The sequence below is a fragment of the Humulus lupulus genome, chromosome 7 (assembly GCF_963169125.1).
Source record: "Humulus lupulus chromosome 7, drHumLupu1.1, whole genome shotgun sequence".
Classification (NCBI taxonomy): domain Eukaryota; kingdom Viridiplantae; phylum Streptophyta; class Magnoliopsida; order Rosales; family Cannabaceae; genus Humulus; species Humulus lupulus.
In genome coordinates, this window is record NC_084799.1 from 171,503,952 (window position 1) to 171,523,298 (window position 19,347).

The window sequence follows — 19,347 nt, forward strand, 5'->3', positions numbered from 1 at the left end:
TTTTGTGATAGGACCCTTTTTGATGCATAAATACTCAAATTTCTCAAGCCATTTCGGTAAAGGGAAATTTGACTTTTTATGCTTAATAGGGAGTTGTAATTCAAAAAAATGCTAGGCATTTTTATCATTACAAAATAATGCCAATTCATTTTATCATACCCGAAATACCCCTCTCACAACTATCTCCTCTCTTCCTTCTTCTTGTTTCTTCCTCACTCTCTTTCACTCACCTCACCTCACACCACCACTAAGAGCACCACGGTAGAACCCCATCGAGCAAGGGACCGCCACTAAGAAAGCCATTTGTAGAGGGGATCAAGACCAAAGTAAGGGTTGAGAAATCTTAGAGAAAAATTTCATGGGTAAGCAATTTTTTCTTAAATACTTGGATTAGTGATGTTTCCTTTAAATTTTTTGGGCATTTCGAATAGATCTAAGCAATATTTGTACATTTTTTTTGGTTTTTTTCTGGTTTTTTGTCGATCTGGGTTTTCTGGGAATTTTCTGGGTTTGGGTTGTGCTCGATGGTTGCTCAATGCCTGCTCGATGCAGGCTCGATGGCACATCAATTTTTAGGGTTGCATGTTCTGCTTGATGGTTACTCGATACCTACTCAATGGGTGCTCGATGGTAATATGAATTATCACTATTTCATGCATTCTAGATGGTTGCTCGATGCCTGCTCGATGCAGGCTCGATGGCACATCAATTTTTAGGGTTGCATGTTCTGCTCGATGGTTACTCGATACCTACTCGATGGGTACTCAGTGGTAATGTTCATTATCAATATTTCATGCATGCTCGATGGTTGCTCAATGCTTGCTCGATGCAGGCTCGATGGAACATCAATTTTTACGGTTGAATGTGGTGCTTGATGGTTACTCGATACTTACTCGATGGTAATGTGCATTCTCACTATTTCATGCATGCTCGAAGGATGCTCGATGCAAGCTCGATGCCACATCATATTTTACGTTGCATGTTGTGCTCGATGGTTACTCGATGCAAGCTTGATGGTAATGTGCATTCTCACTATTTCGTGCATACTCGATGGAGACTCGATGCCTGCTCGGTGCAGGCTCGATGGTCATGTTTTTCAGCATCGTTAAAATACCATTCCCTACCATCTGTTTTTCAGCTAATTGTATTTGTGTTTTTTTATTTCAGGTTCTACTGTTTTCGTATTTGTTTCTTACAACGGTGTTTGGGAAACAGATGGTAGGAAATGGTATTTTAAGGATGCTGAAGGTGAAGTGATACCAGTAGAGAATGATGTCACTTACTTGCAACTACTTGACATACTGCACAAGACATTTCAGGTGGATAGAGAGGTGTATGAATTGAAACTTGAGGTGCCATACGTATGCGGCGACCAACCATTTGCACCGGTTCAATTGAGGAATGATCGTCAAGTTCGTGTATTCTTAGGAATAAGCTTGAAAGAACGAATAGTCTTATGTGTGACTCCAGTTAAGAAGAATGTCATATCAGATCCTTCTCCTAGTGCGAACAAAAAAGACACAACCAGTGTCGATCCATCTCCTGCAGGTAGCAGTTACAAGCGTCTTAGCAAGGTGGGCACTTTTGTTCCAGTTACTGATCCGATGGCTACTATTCAACTTGATATACCACAAGGAGGTCCCACAGGTGTGCTTGAGGCATATGAGTACGATCCCTATGTGAATGACGATCGAGTTGGTAATTATTTTGAAGATAATGATGATGGTTCCGAGGATGACTCGTATTATAGTGCAGATGTTTCAAATGAGGAGTTAGAAATTTCCCAAGCCCAACAAGTAGAAGAAGAGTCAGGACTGCCTCTTGCACAGGCACACCTCCCAACTCAAGGACGCCGAGCACCTGCTCGAAGCAGTAATCAACCTGCTAGGACAGAAGATAACACTGGGTGGAGGGAGACAATTGTATCAAGAGAAGATCACACCAGATGAAGTGCCCCAATGTTTACAAAAGAAGATATTAAGGCATTTGCTAAAACCCATTCCTCATCATCTGGTGGACCAATGGGAGAAATATATGTGATAAACGAGTTTTAGGCTCGTTTATGGTCTAAGTTTTTAGGGTATTTTTCGTTAGTTAGGATTATTTTATTTCGGAATTATGTTCGTTTGTTCATGTTTCAGGGTGATTAATGCTAAAGTGATACAAATAGTGAAAAGGAGTGAAAGTGGAACAAAATCGAGATGGATTTGTGGAATTTTGGTTACTGTAAGTAGCGCTGTAGCGCTACTAAGGGAGCGTCGTAGCGCTAGGAAGGAATTTTGAAGAAGTGATGCTCCTGACTTTAGCGCTATAGCGCCACAACAACAGCGCTACAGTGCTTGGAGGAAGTTTTTCAGGAGGTCAGTTCTGGAAGTAGCGCTACAGCGCTACGATAAGAGCGCTACAGCACTGGTGCCCAGATTTCTGATCGAGTTGTTTCACATTTCTGACCATTTTTTGAATGGCAATTTGGTCTTTTCACTTGGAACTTTGGAGGGATATTTAAGATACATGATGTTGCGAATTTAGGGAGGATTCAGATTTTCAAATTACCCTAGATTAACAAGAGGCTGCTGGATTGATCTTCTTATTTTTTTTATTCATCTGGATTTGGAGGTTACTTTTATGAATAGTTATTTACAGTTCATTTTCATCATGGTGTTTATGAACTAATTTCGGGATTAATGTAGTCACTGAGATTCTATTTAATTTTATTATGAATTTCTATTGATACTTCTTCTTTATTCTAATCTATATGATGTATGTTTAATGCTAGTAAATACTTGATCACTATTTTCTTGATTTAATGTTTTTAATTCAAAATTCAAAAGATGAGGATTAAATATGCTATCATTATATAGACATATGATTCATATTGGACGAAAGTACCTATATGACTTGTGTAGTAATTAGGTTTCTATGTTTAATGCCTTTTATATGTTCAGGTTTATCACAGAAATGTAGAAGACTTGCATATAAATTGAAATCTTATATCTTGAAAAAGAATAGGATTTGATTATATTAACCTGCTATTAGAATAGAAAGAAGAGATTTAGAGTTCATCATTAAAATTAATAGAAAAATCAGTTGATGAAATTAATTCCTAGATTGTTTTTATTATTGAATTTTAAGTGGTAATTTATTGCTTTGGTTCTAATTCTTTAATTTTGATTCCTAGTTAATTGTTCATATAAATTTTGATTCGCCAAATAGAATAAAAGAATCAATTAGTGGTACTTGGGAGATAGTCTCTGTGGGACGATATCCGTTCTTACGGAACTTACTACTTGACACGACTACATATACTTGCGTAGATATAAAATTTCACAACAATATGTTGGGAAGACTTTTGAGGACAAGATTGATTTAAAAACCAAAGTTGCTCTATTTGCAATGAAGAATAACTTTGAGTATATGGTGAAAAAGCCTGGTACTGACGTGTGGTATATCACATGCAAAGATCCTGACTGTTGTTGGAGACTGAGAGGGAAAAAACTACCAATGTCCCCCATGTTTCAGATCACGGTATACAAGAGCGTACACACATGCTCACTAGAAGTGCGACAAAAAGGTCATCGTCAAGTTGCACTGTGGGTCGTTGGACACCTCATAAAGAACAAATACACAGTTGATGGGACCAGTTACATGGCAAACAACATAAAGGAGGATATGAAGAAAAAATTTGGTATTGATATGAGTTATGAAAAGGCATGGAGATGTAGAGAGAAGGCACTTACGTATGTTAGGGGGACATATGAGGATTCGTATTGCAAGTTGCCATCCTACTTGCACATGTTGTAGCAAAAGAATCCAGGTACAATTACTGATTTTGTCACTGAAGATGGCCGTTTCCTATATTGCTTCTTTGCCCTTGGAGTTTGTAGGAGGGGATTCAGATTTTGTCGTCCTGTGATATGTGTGGATGGAACGTTCTTGAAGAATAAGTACGGTGGCCACATGCTATGTGTCGTTGCTTTGGATGCGAATAGTCATTTATATCCAATTGCGTTCGGGTTGGTGGATAGTGAGAACCACAACTCGTGGAAATATTTCATGACAAAGTTGAAGGAAGCCATTGGGGACATTGATGACTTGGCTTTCGTGCCAGATAGGCATGCTAGTATTATTCATGCTCTAGAGGCTGTCTTTCCTTATGCCTACCACGGCGCATGCTACCATCACATCAATATGAATGTGAAAGCTAAGTTCAAGACTGATCACTGTCACAGTGAGATGTGGGCAGCAACATATGCATGGAAGAAGACCGAATTTCTAAAGCATTTTGAAAATATTAAGCAAATGGACCCTCCTATAGCTGCCTATTTGGAGGGAATTGGTTTTGATAAGTGGTCTCATCCTTTCTTTCCTGGAAAACGATACAATATAATGAAAAGCAACTACGCTGAGAGCTTCAACAACAAGACCAAGGATGCAAGAACCTTTCCAGTTACAATTTTTTTTAGAATTCATTCAGTTCACACTACAGTCTTGGTTTTCTGAACGACGTAGTGTGACAGAGAAGACTACCACCAAATTATCCACCCTGATGGAGGCAGATGTATCGAACAATGCTGACAAAGGAAGGTTCATGAATGTCTGTGCCCTTGGTCAATTCGAGTTTCATGTAACTGGTGCAGACAGCGATGCTGAGGTGAATTTGATGACGAAATCATGCTCATGTGGGGTATTCCAGCTCATAGGCACACCTTGTCCCCATGCAGTTGCAGCAGCTATAGAGCGTGGAGTGAACCTTTACTCTTTGTGTTCACCATTTTACACCATTGAGTCATGGAGGAATTCGTACAAAGAAACCATTTACCCAACTGGGAACGAGGATGGCTGGATACTTCCAGATGACATTAAGAATATGGTAGTTGGTGTACCCATAGAGAAACAACAAGTTGGTCGTCCAAAAAAGCCAAAGCTAGGAAGACCAAGGACAAACCGTTGGCCATCCGGCGGGGAAAAACCAGTTACAATGCGTAAGTGCAGTAGATGTGGTGGTCGTGGCCACAACAAGTCCTCATGCAAAGCTCGGCTTTGAGTTTATTTTTTGTTGTATTTTATTTAAACTTGAAGTTGAAGGTTATTTTTTGTTTTGTTTTTTTATTGTCGTTAATGAATTTTGGTCGTTAATTGTCGTTAATAAAAATATGCTCGACTCAAAAAAAAATTGGTGGTCGTTAATTGCATCTTTTGGCTCCAGGTGGAATCGTCAACCGAGGGTCGTCCTTGAAAAGTTGTGACTACAATAACAACGATGGGAACAAAGTAGACCATGACTTCATAAATGATTGCAGTTGTTTATCACTTATCACTGTCACGTCCGAATCATAAACAATCAGAGTCCAAGTAGAAATGGAGGCTTCAACTGCAAACCAATGCGCTTGAAGGTAGTTCTAGCACCAATATACAGTGTCTACTCCCTTCCACGATGCCAAAAATTGATTGTCAATTCCCGTAATCATTGATATCACATCTGAATCCCACAAAAACCTTTTCTTATCTGCTTCCTTGGCATTCTGATATGCATCATAATGGGCCAGTACCACTTGTGAGAACATAATATTCATCACAACAGCATCTTGCCGATACGCCTCGGGATAGAACTGTCGACGCCTACGTAGCATATGCTTGGCCGCATTAATATGCTACAAAAATGATAGGAAAGCAATTAATCAGCCTATCGAACCACTATCGAAACACCTATCGAACCCCATGAACCCAAACCATCTGCCTATCGAACCCCATGAACCCAAACCATCTGCCTATCGAACCCCATGAACCCAAACCATCTACCTATCGCACCCCTATCAAAACCCCTATCGAACCACTATCGAAACCCCTATCGAACCCCATGAACCCAAACCATCTGCCTATCGCACCCCTATCAAAACCCCTATCGAACCACTATCGAAACCCCTATCGAACCCCATGAACCCAAACCATCTGCCTATCGAACCCCTATTGAAACCACTATCGAACCCCATTTAAAGCTACTAGAACCAAACCATCTCCCTCTATCCATCGAACCCCTATCGAACCAAATTTAATGCTACTACAACCCACATCGAACCCTATCGAACCAACATCGAACCCTATTGAACCCACTGTCTATACCAGATAATAGATATTAATAAAATTACTTACCCCATCATCGATCCAAAACTGTGGTGTCTTCATCGTCAAAAACCAACTCGGACCATACACACCAGTTTGGACATCCCTCTTTGTCTTGTTCAGAATATCTCCAAGCAACCACTTGCCAACCGTCCTGTACTGTGTAGCAAGTGGCTTCTCTAGAGGGTCGAGGACTAATGGCATGTCATCAATCGCGTCCAAACGAGCTTTCTTTTTGGTTGGGTCGGTGTAGTCTTCAAATTTCTTAGGTTTGCGTCTTTTCCTCTTGGCCAATTCAAACTCTACACCAGCAACATCCCCAGGTTCTATAATAGCAACACCTGGGGTCTCAGGATTTTTTGTGAGTACTATCGGGGGAGGAGTGCCTATGTCATGTACGACAAAATCATCTGGGAGGTCAAGTGAGTCAGAATCAGAATCATTTGGAAGATCTTGTACGAATGTCAAGATCTTATTGATAGCATCGATGATGACCACCTGATTCTTTAGGATGGTATCCTGACGACTCTCGACTTGCTCCAACCTCTCCAACACCTCCTGTAAATCAGGTTGATCAGGACTGGGGTGTACCGATGGGGCTAGGGCCGAGGGTGTGGGGCCGATGGGGACTGGGGTATCCTCATCATCAAGGCCATCAACAAAAATATTGGCTGCCTTCGAAACCTTAGCAGCTATCTCTCCCACCTTCTCAAAATCAATGGGAGTTTCTACCTCTTCTTCTTGGCCCAACCCGGGATACAAGGGAGCATCACCCTCCGTCAAAGCGCTATAATAATCGATCTCCGAAGGCAGGGGCTTCAACATGGACAACACAATCAACTGCATCAAATACAAAGCATTAAGTTAGTTTGAAACCACCAAAGAATACTCTATTTTGACATAATATAGCAGAACTTACACTCGTCTTCTTGAACATCGGTGCAAGGTCAGCCTTCGAAATAGGACGCTCCTTATTGCTCGACCAACTGAGCATCCTCAGAAACTAGTTTCCATGGTTAATACCATACTCACGTGCAAACTGCTGGATGGCTTCGTATGCCCAATACTGCAATGCAGGGACATAACCATACAAACTGTATTTTTCTTCTTTTTGTTTCCCCTTAACTTCCTTTTTCTTCTCATAGTTCCTCTTCTGATGATGCATGTCTTTTTTACATGAATCCATAAGCTTGTTAAAAGATACCTTCCCCCATGGGTAAGTAAAGAAGTACTCAGTGTCCTCCACTATCTTCAGCGAATCTATCCAGACATTTAACTTGCCCTCTCATGCAAGTAAAACCCCCTCAACAAAGAAACATAGGCCCAACTTGTAGGCATCTTCAACTACAGTGCAGTTTTTTAAAGCAGCCTCCAAATGCATTATCTTCACTGTTTCTTCATCATTAAAGTACTCCTTGATTAAGCGGTCACTAGTCAAGTGTTTCTTCAAATCAGTCTCAGATGGCCCGGAACTGAAGTTCAACCCCGTAACCAAAGCAAACTCGCCTCTACCAAATCTACAGGGTCTAGATCCCAAATGTAAATGCAACTCATCCTCTTTGATGCACTGGATCTTGCGCAACATTAATTGATGTATGAGAGATGCAGAGAAGTCTAACTTCTCAGCCATGAAAAATTGTTTGAAAGGGGATTCCTTCACCCTTTCTATCAACCCGAGCTCCTCAAACTTGTCCTTGATTGTTTTAAAGTAACCATTGCCCCTATATGTGACTCGTCCAGGAAAGTGATCTGTCAAGGGTAAAAGAAACTTCGGCTTTTGCAAAAAATAAAAAAAATAATATAGTTTAACAAAGTCGCGTGAAAAATCCATCAATAAACATACATGCAACCATCGAACCCCTATCGAACACCCATCGAACCCCTATCGAACAACCCTAGAGCATGCATCGAATCACCATCGAACCCAACATAAAACCCAATCCATCAAGCATGCATCGAACCCCCATCGAGCATGCATCTAATTTCTTAGGTTTAAACCTGGAACCCATAATGGGCCTACCCTATCGAACCCAATCGAGCATGCATCGAATGACCATCGAGCATGCATCGAACACCCATCGAACCCCTATCGAGTACACATCGAACCCCTATCGAACAACCCTAGAGCATGCATCGAACCACCATCGAACCCAACATAAAACCCAATCCATCGAGCATGCATCGAACCCCCATCGAGCATGCATCTAATTTCTTAGGTTTAAACCTGGAACCCATAATGGGCCTACCCTATCGAACCCAATCGAGCATGCATCGAATGACCATCGAGCATGCATCAAACACCCATCGAACCCCTATCGAGTACCCATCGAACACCTATCGAACAACCCTAGAGCATGCATTGAACCACCATTGAACCCAACATAAAACCCAATCCATCGAGCATGCATCAAACCCCCATCAAGCATGCATCTAATTTCTTAGGTTTAAACCTGGAACCCATAATAGGCCTACCCTATCGAACCCAATCGAGCATGCATTGAATGACCATCGAGCATGCATCGAACCATGATCGAGCATGTATCAAATCACAGAAGCACAAACCTTAAACCCCAAATGACCTAACCTATTGAACCCAATCGAGTATGCATCGAACCCCCTAAATGCCTACCCATCGATGCTCATCGAACCCCCCATCGAACCATCGAGCAACATCAAAAAAACCAGGCAAAAACTCACAGTCGTCTTTCAACATACCCATTCCAAAATACTCAAACAAAGCAGATCAATATGCTCAAAAAAATGCGTAAAGTATGCAATAAACGAAAAATGTCACAACATTCACACAAAAAATTAAAAAAAAAACATATGCATATAATCATATATATACACACCATACGCAACATTCACAACAAGGGAGGTCTCGGGGAATCGACCTTAAACTTTGCCTTAGTGGGTCAGGGACCGTTGAGGCAGAGGTGGGAGGTCTCGGGGAATTGACGCCGAGAAGACGCGGTCGCCGTGCGGGGTCTCGGGGAATCGACGAGGGAGTCGGAGAATCGACGTCGGTCTCCGTGGGCAGTCTCGGGCAGTCAATGACGGCGGTTGTAGTGCGGGGAGTCAGAGAATCGACGTCGCTGGGGAGCAGGGTCTCGGTGGGGGAGGAAGTGTACCGAGAGAGAGAGAGGGAAAACTGAAGAGAGAAGTGAGAGGTGTAACGACCCGGATTTTCAAGACTCGATAATGCGGAAATATAAATGTTTTCATTTAACAAAATGTCTCAAAAACCCGTATAAAAAAAAACTTTTTAAAAAGTCGTATGGCCATACTTAACATTTAGTTACAACATATTTTATAAAGAGTAGAGTGAGCCTTGTTTAGGAAAATTACACAACATTTCCAAAAATAAAACGGCTTCCCTAAAGGTCGGTCCACATGTACATTTGCAAGGAAGACTCCAGCGCTCACTGCTTTGCCTTGCCCTTGCCCTTACCTACAACATGAAACAACTAGGTAAGCGAAAACGCTTAGTAAGATCAACTTTCAAACAAAGCAGATAGAGAAATAGGGATCCGGACCCATCCGGACCCTACACAATCAATTTCAAGAACGCTAAAGCGTCCTGGCAAACTTATGGTCATGCCTGATAACCAAGGATAAATTAATTCATATCTAGATAAAAATCCTGCACCCAGAAAAATCTCAGAACAAGCAGATATATTATATCACAGCTAATTCTTATCAACAATTATATCCCTGCACTCAGAAAAATCCCAGAACAAGCAGATATATTATATCACAGCTAATTCTTATCAACAATTATATCCCTGCACTCAGAAAATCCCAGAGCAAGCAGATATATTATATCACAACTATATCTTATCAACAAATATATCCCTGCACCCAGAAAATCCCAGAGCAAGCAGATATATTATATCACATCATAATTCGAGACCAACGCTTGACAATTTCCAACAATTCATGCGTAACGCGCCCTCCAACATAATTGCTAATCTGTAAAAGAGAACCGAGTCCCCACACTAAGATCTAGCCAATAAATATTCTCATCAAGGGTAACTATCGTGTTACCTAGGGCATCGCTACTTATTCAAGAGTGTAATCCAATTTACACGGTTTTACGGAGACTTCTATGTTAATCAGTGGTGATGGTGAGCAGTTGCCCCTAGGGTGTTCAGCCTCACTCAATCTTGGCAACCCCTAGTATCTCTAGGCACTCTCACTGAATGGCCAATATTCACGGCTGCTATCCGGGAATAACTTATCAGAGCACTTGCTCGGATTCTAACCGTCCAATGATTAAGTAAGCATGAGGGCCCCTAGGTCCCATTTATCTTGGTGCCCCTAGGTTTAACCAGCTTATCCTCATCTCATGGCCACTCGTCGCGGTAATGAACCGGACATAAATAAAATCAAGCAGTGTGACGGGGATCAACCGTCTAGGATATGACGGACTTCTACCGTTCATATTTTCTAAATCAGCACCCACTAGACTAACGTCTCTAAGCAACTTTCTATGACAGCCTATATATATGCATGCATCCCTATACTAACATACAAGACAATAATCATTTCATGTTGCAGCCATACAATATAAGTTGACTTACTTGGAGTCCTTAGCGCTCAGCAGGTTTTCACCCTCCAACGTTCAGTCCAGTTACGCTTAGCCAATACTGTAGTTATCCATACAGTATACTCGGATTAATTATGGCACTCATAATTCATTATTATTATTTTGGGCAGTTTGGTCATTTTAATAAACGTCATATGTAAGGATTTATAATCCTTATTTGGTTTTAAACCTATTAAGGAAAGTCATGCAAAATATTCGAGACTAAACCCTAAGTCTCGGGGAGACCTATCCTAAGGTCTCGATACCTAGGCTCGGGTATCACAATGGTATTTCTCCACAACCCGCTAAAAATCTTATTCTTTCAAGGTATCGCTATTAACCCGCACTTTCGACTAGTCGGTTAAAATATGTAAGATTTTAGCCGGTATTACATCCAGAAAATACAAATAAATTCCTTAATTATTTTTAAAGAAAATAAACTCTTTAAATTTTCCTTTTAGTTTTCTTAAGGTTTTAATATCTAAAAACCGATTTAAGAAAATTGCCTAATTTGTCTTAATTAGGAAAATCGTTATAAATTTCTCATCTTGACTAATTAATTTTCCAAAAGCAATTAATCAATTTTACTTACTAGGAAAATAATTTATTTAATTATTTTCTCAAAATATAGGGTTTTAAACCCTCTTTTAATTTATTAACTATTAATAAATTAAATCTCTTATTTTTAGAAAGAATAAAAACTCTTTAATAAAAATAATTCATTTAAACTCAAAGGGAAAATTTTAGTGAAAATATGATTTCAAGACTTACCAATTTATATATTGAAGTAGGCAAAATTTTACTTTTTACCTTCTGTTCCAAAATCTCATTTTTACACTAAGTGTGAAAAACTCAATTTTCACATTTTTAACTACATACTTCGTTAGTTCATAACTTGAAATTTACTTACCGAATTGTTACCAAAATTTCCCAATTCCATTTTTGTTATGCCATTTAGGTCTTTGTAAAATCTTAGGTCAAAATGAGCATTTTTGATTGGTGAAATCATTTTCCAACAATGAGGTAAAAATGACCTTATTTTCAAGTCCTTATTTTTTCCAAACTTTGACAGTTAATAACTTTCAAACCGTTTAATATTTTCTTACCAAATTTTACAGTGGACTAATAGGTTATGCCAGAAATATGTCCACAAAATTTTAGAAAAAACTGGGTTCATTTTCCCTATACAGTGGCTGTCCAAACTTGGTTCCGAAAATGAGAATACGAAAAAACAGTTTTTTTTACCTAAACTTTGAAATAGCATAACTTACTCATTTCTAAACATTTTTTAGTGTTTCAAAAGCTCAATTTTATGTACTCAATCTCAACAACATAACAGTATAATTTAATTTTACAAAAGCAATATACAGTGGCTGCTTGACCCCTTGGAAGTCACAGCTTAAAACATGTTTTATTTTAGGGTATCCTACAAAACCCTTGGGGGTTTTGGTTCCCATTTTCAAAAATCAATACACATGCATCATAAAAATTATTAAACAACTACCATAACCTTATTACATCACCAACAAGAAACTTTAAGCATTAAATATACAAAATAATGCTTAAAACTAAAAACCCTACAACAAAATCATCAAAAGTAAACTTTTTACCTCTTTGGTGTTCTTGCTTAAGGTTTTAATCTTCCTATTAGATTTGGCTCCTCCAAAACCTTTCAAAAACCCTAACCAACTTCCCCCAACAACATAGGTGATTAGCTATTTGAAACTCTATGATTAAAACTTGACAAAAGTCTAGATTAGTGAAGCTTTACCTTAGGGAAAATACTTCCTAGACCAAGACTTAGCCTCCAAGTTTTCCTTGGTGTTCTTGGGGTTGAAAAATGGAGAGAACACTTTGAGAGGACTTCAAAAATCAGATGAGTGAATAAGAGAGGGAGAGTGGTCGGTTCTTAGGCTTAGAATTGCTCACAAAACTCTTCAAAATATCCCAAAGTACTTAAGTGCTTTTCTACCCACTTGCCCACTTGACTTCTTCATTAAATGAGATTTAAATTTTATAAAATTTGGGTTCACACCACTCTAAAACACCACATGGCATTCCACCATTTGCCATATATGATCATTTCATTTTTTTTTTTTTTAAAGGGTTAATAAATGTTTCATAAGAAGAAAAGTCCAAATTGGCTTTTGACACATTTTTCACTCTTATTAAGTTTTAATCACCAAACTTAACATTAATTAATCAAATTAAATGTCTCTCACATTTAATTTAATTAATCACATAATAAAATTTAACCTAAGGTCCATTCATGGAATAAAATTCCCCATTTCGGTAAAATTAGGCATTTAACACAAAATGCCCTAAAATTTCCATTTTCTTTTAGGTTTATTATTTTTGACCAAACTTTAACTTTTATGAATGTATTTTATGCCCAAAATATAATTGCCATGATTTTTCATTTTATTTTCCGAAATTTTTACCCGATCAGGGTTTTTGTGTCGGTCCAGGACCGAAAGTCTTATCTTGACTTTTAAAATCACAAAATTCATATTTTGGCTAGCAATAACTCATGGAATACTTACAAACAAAATATAATACTATTTAAAATAATATTCTTAACCCGGGGGAAAAATCCCGACCCGAGTCGTTTAAAGGTACCCGAAAACGTAGGACGTTACAAGAGGTTCAAAATGAGAGGGGTATTTTGGGTATGCTAAAATGAATTGACATTATTTTGTAATGATAAAAATGCCTAGCATTTTTTTGAATTACAACCCCTTATTAAGCAAAAAAAGTCAAATTTCCCTCAGTAAATTTCTCTTATTAAGTTATCAAAGTTATACTATACAACTTAAATTTTGGATACTAATTTGAAATTAATTTTCAAAAATTATCTATTAATCACTTATTATTAGGCCACCCATAGATTTTAAGTATTCAAAATTATAAAATTGGATCGGATTGGCTACCAATCAAGCCCCAAATTTTTATCACCATTCTGTTTATTCCCTCTCCCAAATCATTTCCCCTCCTTTTCCAAAACCGTCTCCATCCTCTCTAATAATACGTGCAAATCTGTAAATCATGTGAAGAACGAAAAAAAAAACTAATTGACTCATCCATGGTCCAATGTGTTGAACGATTCTACCATTCTTACAAAATGAAAAGGAGTTTTCTTCTTTGTTGGTAGAAATTGCTAATCCTTTGTGCTGGTGTACTTTATCTAGTTTTCAATACGTTGGATGATGAATTCATAGTGTCAATTGTACTTAATATTCTTTTAGATGTTAATAATTTTGTCGTCTCCTCTATTTGTCATGATTTGACAATGTACTCTCTTAGGATGATAGACAACAAGGTTTGATCCAATCCACACCCAATTGGTAAAAAGAAACGGTTAGGTTCTGCATTTTTGGAACCAATATGTGCTTTTAACAGGATTTTCATTCTTCATTATTTTCCAATCAATTCTTCGGTGTAGAAACATGTAAGAAAAAAAACAGATACAATGATTTATGATCAAATGAAACATGAAGGCTCTCCATTGAGCATCTCAAAAACTTCTACACTTACTGCAAGAGAAAAGCAACAACCAAGTTGAAATGGTTGATGAATTATTCGAGCATGAGTAGAAAAATTCCCTATATCAAGGAAAAAGGCCACCCAATATTACTTACCATTACCAGACATTGGCAGAATAAGAGCTCACTTAGCACTGGCCAGCTGGGAGCGGAGAAGCTTGGCAGCAGCAACCATGTTGCTAAGGGCTGGCTTGACTTCAGTATATTTACGAGTCTTGAGCCCGCAGTCTGGGTTGACCCACAGGATGTTAGTCTCCAAGACAGCAAGCATCTTGTTGATGCGGTCAGCAATTTCTTCTGTTGATGGGATCCTTGGTGAGTGGATGTCATAGACACCAGGGCCAATGCCAGCGCCATACTTCACTCCCTCACGAAACACAGACAGAAGCTTCTCGTCAGATCTCGAGTTCTCAATGGTAATCACGTCAGCATCCATGTTAATTATCGAGTGGATGATGTCATTGAAATTTGAGTAGCACATGTGGGTGTGAATCTGTCCAAGAAAATAATTCAGAAAACCATGCGAGACTCTTTTCTCATTTGAAACATAAATTCTTTCATAATTCTCAATATAATACAAAATCAGAAGCAAATTTTATCATATGAAACAAATCACACAAATCTTTATGTATAATAGACAAATATGACTCAACCTGAGTCGTGTCTTGGACACCGCAGTTGGTAATTCTAAAGGAGTGAACAGCCCAATCAAGATAGAAAGCCTGCTCGGACTTCCTAAGAGGCAAACCTTCTCTTAAAGCAGCCTCGTCAATCTGGATAACAGTAATTCCAGCCTTTTCAAGATCCTCAACTTCGTCCTTAATTGCCAAAGCAATTTGATAACAGGTCTCAGACCTGAAAGCAAATAGATATTAACAAGGGAAAAGAATTAAAATAAAAAAAAAAGACAAATATCCAGAAAATTCATTTACACTTATATCTTACCTTGGTTGATCATTTCTAACGAAGGACCAATTCAAAATAGTTACAGGACCAGTGAGCATTCCTTTCATTGGACGCTTAGTCATAGTCTGAGCTAATGAGGACCAGAAGACTGTCATGGCCTTGGGGCGACTGACATCACCATAGATGATGGGTGGTTTGACACAGCGAGACCCATAAGACTGAACCCATCCATTGACAGTGAAGGCGAAACCAGATAATTGCTCTCCAAAGTACTCAACCATATCATTCCTCTGATTGATAAAACAACAGTAATAAGATCTTAATAATAATTCATTTGTGAAAACTATACAAAAAATGGGTGTTTTATTTGGTTAATTCTCACCTCTGGCTCCCCATGCACCAAAACATCAATGTCCAGCTCTTCTTGGAGCTTGACAACTTTGTTAATCTCCTCCTTGATTGCACTGACATAATTTTCCTCGGAGATTCTAAAATGTATACCAGTTCAATTAGTTTAAACAAAAATCATTGACAAGCGTTTGAGGACAACTACATCATATCCAGTTAGCCAGAAACTCACTTTTTAGCCTTGTATTCACGACGGACTCTTCTGAGATCCATGGTCTGAGGAAAGGATCCAATTGTGGTGGTTGGAAGAACAGGAAGGCTCAACTTTCTCTGCTGAGCATCCAGCCTGGCACTCACATTTGTTGCTCGACGATGGTCAGAGCCCTTCAAAGCAGCAGCCTTGAAAAACAAAGAATTGCAGTCCAGAATAAGGAAAAGATGATCACAGCAGGCAACTATAGAACACGAGATGTAGATGTGGATATCTGTTCGTATTTAACAAAGACTTACGGATTTTTGGACGTGCTCATTTGTTACCCTAGGGGAAGATTTTCTTGAAGCTTGAGCTGCTGCATTGGCAGCGAAGAAAGCCTGGAGACAAATAAAAAATCAGACACTGAAATTCATTCACTAGTATCGTAGAATTATAAAGTAGGCCAGCACAAAAAGCTACATAAACAAAAACATTAAATAAAATCCAAGCTTGACTGATCATCACATGACACAACAAGACAGCAGCAACATTCATCATTACATTAAATGCAGTCCTTTTCTTATAGAGAAATCGGATATCTAAAACTACCTAGTTTGAGTTAATAATATAATTATATATACAAATATAAAGAAATATCAGTACAAAGATAAAGAGATTAAACAAACTCCCAAATCCTCAATGAATCAGAAAAACATAAAAATTAGCAAAATCAATATGCAAATAATTTAACTCATAAGCTGGTAACTAAATTAAAAAGCCTATTAAGTATAATTTTCTGGTGTGGAAAAATATTGAATAACAAACATAAAATGTAGGGAGAAAGAAGCACCTCATCCTTGTGTCCAGCCAAAGCCTTAGCCAAGGCATTTACTTCAACTACTTTTTGAGCAGCAAATGCTAGCCATGACTTGATCTCTGTGTCTAACTTAGTCTCATTCACAAGATCAACCGCAGTGTGGAGAAGAGAGCAGGATGTAGAGACAACAACCTTGTCTGCGGCATGTAAAAGATAGCAGAAAATACTCAAACCTCTAGAAGAATACTAACATTCTAAACTAATGCAAAGAACTTATAGAAAGAATACCTTTTCCAACAATACCCTCAAGTGCCTCAAGAGTACTGATGGAAGATGCTAGATCGTTGGCCCATATATTGCGCCCATCTACCACTCCAGCAAACAAGTATTTTCCAGAAGGAAATCCACTCTTGATCAAATCAAGGGTCTTTGCTCCACGTACCAGGTCAAAGCCATACCCAGTTACACCCTTTAGAGAGGTAAGTGTTTTGTATGCCTCGGCAGGAACATCAGCAAAATATGATTCAATCAGAACATTCAGACCAGATAAAGATGACTCTAGTTCTGAGTAGGCATGAGTAAATGCTTGTAATTGGTGAGAATCAAGATCCTTCACAAGGGTGGGCTCATCAAACTGGATCCAAGTGACACCAGCAGCCTTAAGTTCAGCTACAACCTCCCTGCATAGCATAGACCATTTTTGGTTGACAAGATTTAATACAATTTAACATAGAAAGAAATAAGGTATCATAAAAAATATGAAATTCTTACTTGTAGACTGGAAGAATATTGCCAATGAGGGAAAGAAGAGAAAAGGACTTCTCAACACCCTTTGCTGGTTTTGAGAGCAACAAGTAAGACACTGGACCAACAAGGACTGGTACAGTATCTAATCCTAGCTGCTAGGCAAATATTATGAGAGGAAATTAAGCATCTTATACAAATTATCAAATTGAAAACCATTACCAAATTTGGTTAGATCTTAGAATCAAATGCAATATATTATATATATATATAAACCTTATAGTCCATTCGTCCCCTTTTACACTTCTCTGTAATGTAAACATTTCTAGAATAAAGAATCCAAAATTGACCGTGATAGTACTTTCAACTGGAAAGTGTGAAATAAACTATGCCTTGACCATTCAAATAAAGTTTAATTTAGGCAAACAACAACGAAAATAACAATAAGCGTATTTGCAAGCAACAATGTTTTCTATCAACATGTGACATGGGTTTTCACAAAATTCATCTTGTATTCTCACAAGGCATGGGGAAAAAAATATAAAACAGAAATATATACATATATATATATACATATGTATTGTTGGGGACTTCCCCTCGTTATCAAATTCTTAGACAAGTTGATAGCATAAAATAAGGGAAAATTTTGTAAAACTCTTAGTACTTACAGCTTTGGCTTCCTTAAATTCTTGCACTGCCTTGTGTGATGCATAAGAGAACTTAACATCTGGACCCAATTCAGGGACAATATAGTGGCTGCACAAAAAGATATACATCATTAGCTGGTTCATTCATTCAAACAAAATTAGCAAACTTATTGATAACTTTGAAAAACCAAAAAAAGAAGAGAGAATAAACTTACTAGTTGGTGTCAAACCACTTGGTCATTTCCATAGCAGGAACAGTGGCATTCCCCCTAGCCATGGAGAAGTAAACATCAAAGCCAATCTCGCCGCCATTCCAACCATATCTCGGGGGAACAGCCCCAAGCATAGCAGTGGTGTCCAACACCTGATCATAGTAAGAAAAGGTGTTGGATGGAATGTACTTGATTCCAGCATCAGCCATCTGCTTCCAGATAGATACTCTAAGATCTGCCGCCACCTTCTGCAAATCGTCAGTGCTGCTCTTCCCATCCCAGAAAGATTCCAAGGCAAACTTGAGCTCTCTCTTGGGTCCCATCCGGGGATATCCAACAATGTGGGAAGCCATTGCTCTGTTTCACAAAAATAATTTGAAACATTCTTCCACATTAGCAAATAAATTAAGCACAATAACAAATTCACACCATAACCAATCACTTTTGCTATATCAATCTATCTATATTTATAAACAATTGGGTGCGTGAATTCGTGATGTTGATTTCAAATGCTGTTGTTTACTTGTATAAGTACGACAATCGTTTTTTAATATTTTGATTAATACAAGCATTTGCTTCTTGAAATATAAGAATTACAAAGGCACGGCACAGCACATACATCAAAATAAATCGATCAAAAAACAATGTGTTGGTGTGCAAATCAAAGTTTCAACATACACTAATACAGAAAAAAAATTATAATATATACATATATGTATATATGAGTGAGAATTACCTAACAGTAGTAGTACGGAAAGAGAAGCGAAGAAAGGAGCTACGCTTAGTATAAGGAGCAAAAGAGATTGATATTGATAAAGAAGAGCTCAACGGTGCGATTGAATGAAATGAAGCTTTGGGCATTTATACTACTCGCTTCTCCTATTCCTATTCCTTTTCTTATCTCCTTCTCACTCTCCTTTTGTACCAAATCTCACCTACAATTTGTTTCCCCTTATTTATTTGTTTGTACTAATTTTGTAAGGGAAATTTGATGGTTGTAAAATTCGAACATCCATTTTTTATTTAACTCTCTCTAACCTCTTTCATTTTCTATCTCTCTCCAGATCTAGAAAAAATATTAAAATTTGAAAAAAAATTATTTGAGTGAAAAAATATGCACATCTAAAGTTTTTATTTAATTTAAGTACAGAACATCAAAATTGCTTCATTTTGGCCAAAAATAAAGATTTTATAATTGCATCGCAACAACATCGACGCATCATCGATTTT

At 38.1% G+C, this 19,347-nt stretch overlaps 1 protein-coding gene and 1 long non-coding RNA gene across 3 annotated transcripts; both read right to left on the reverse strand.

The window, feature by feature from the left end:
- Positions 1–9,322: 9,322 nt before the first annotated feature.
- LOC133790004 (uncharacterized) lies at positions 9,323–12,902 on the reverse strand. Of its 2 annotated transcripts, XR_009873842.1 has the most exons (4): positions 12,480–12,902; positions 12,319–12,397; positions 10,704–10,769; positions 9,323–9,571 (listed from the first exon to the last, which is right to left on the reverse strand). It is a non-coding gene; the product is annotated as an uncharacterized LOC133790004 (long non-coding RNA). The 2 variants fall into 2 exon arrangements; XR_009873843.1 differs by lacking the exon at positions 10,704–10,769.
- Positions 12,903–14,095: 1,193 nt separating this feature from the next.
- LOC133788817 (5-methyltetrahydropteroyltriglutamate--homocysteine methyltransferase 1) lies at positions 14,096–19,082 on the reverse strand. The gene is made up of 12 exons (XM_062226419.1): positions 18,854–19,082; positions 18,121–18,474; positions 17,927–18,014; positions 17,286–17,413; positions 16,803–17,194; positions 16,548–16,711; positions 16,015–16,095; positions 15,737–15,903; positions 15,539–15,644; positions 15,196–15,446; positions 14,904–15,105; positions 14,096–14,743 (listed from the first exon to the last, which is right to left on the reverse strand). The coding sequence occupies exons 1-12, from the start codon at positions 18,976–18,978 to the stop codon at positions 14,375–14,377; spliced, it is 2,427 nt and encodes an 808-aa protein (XP_062082403.1). The 5' UTR covers positions 18,979–19,082; the 3' UTR covers positions 14,096–14,374.
- Between the last annotated feature and the right edge of the window lie 265 nt (positions 19,083–19,347).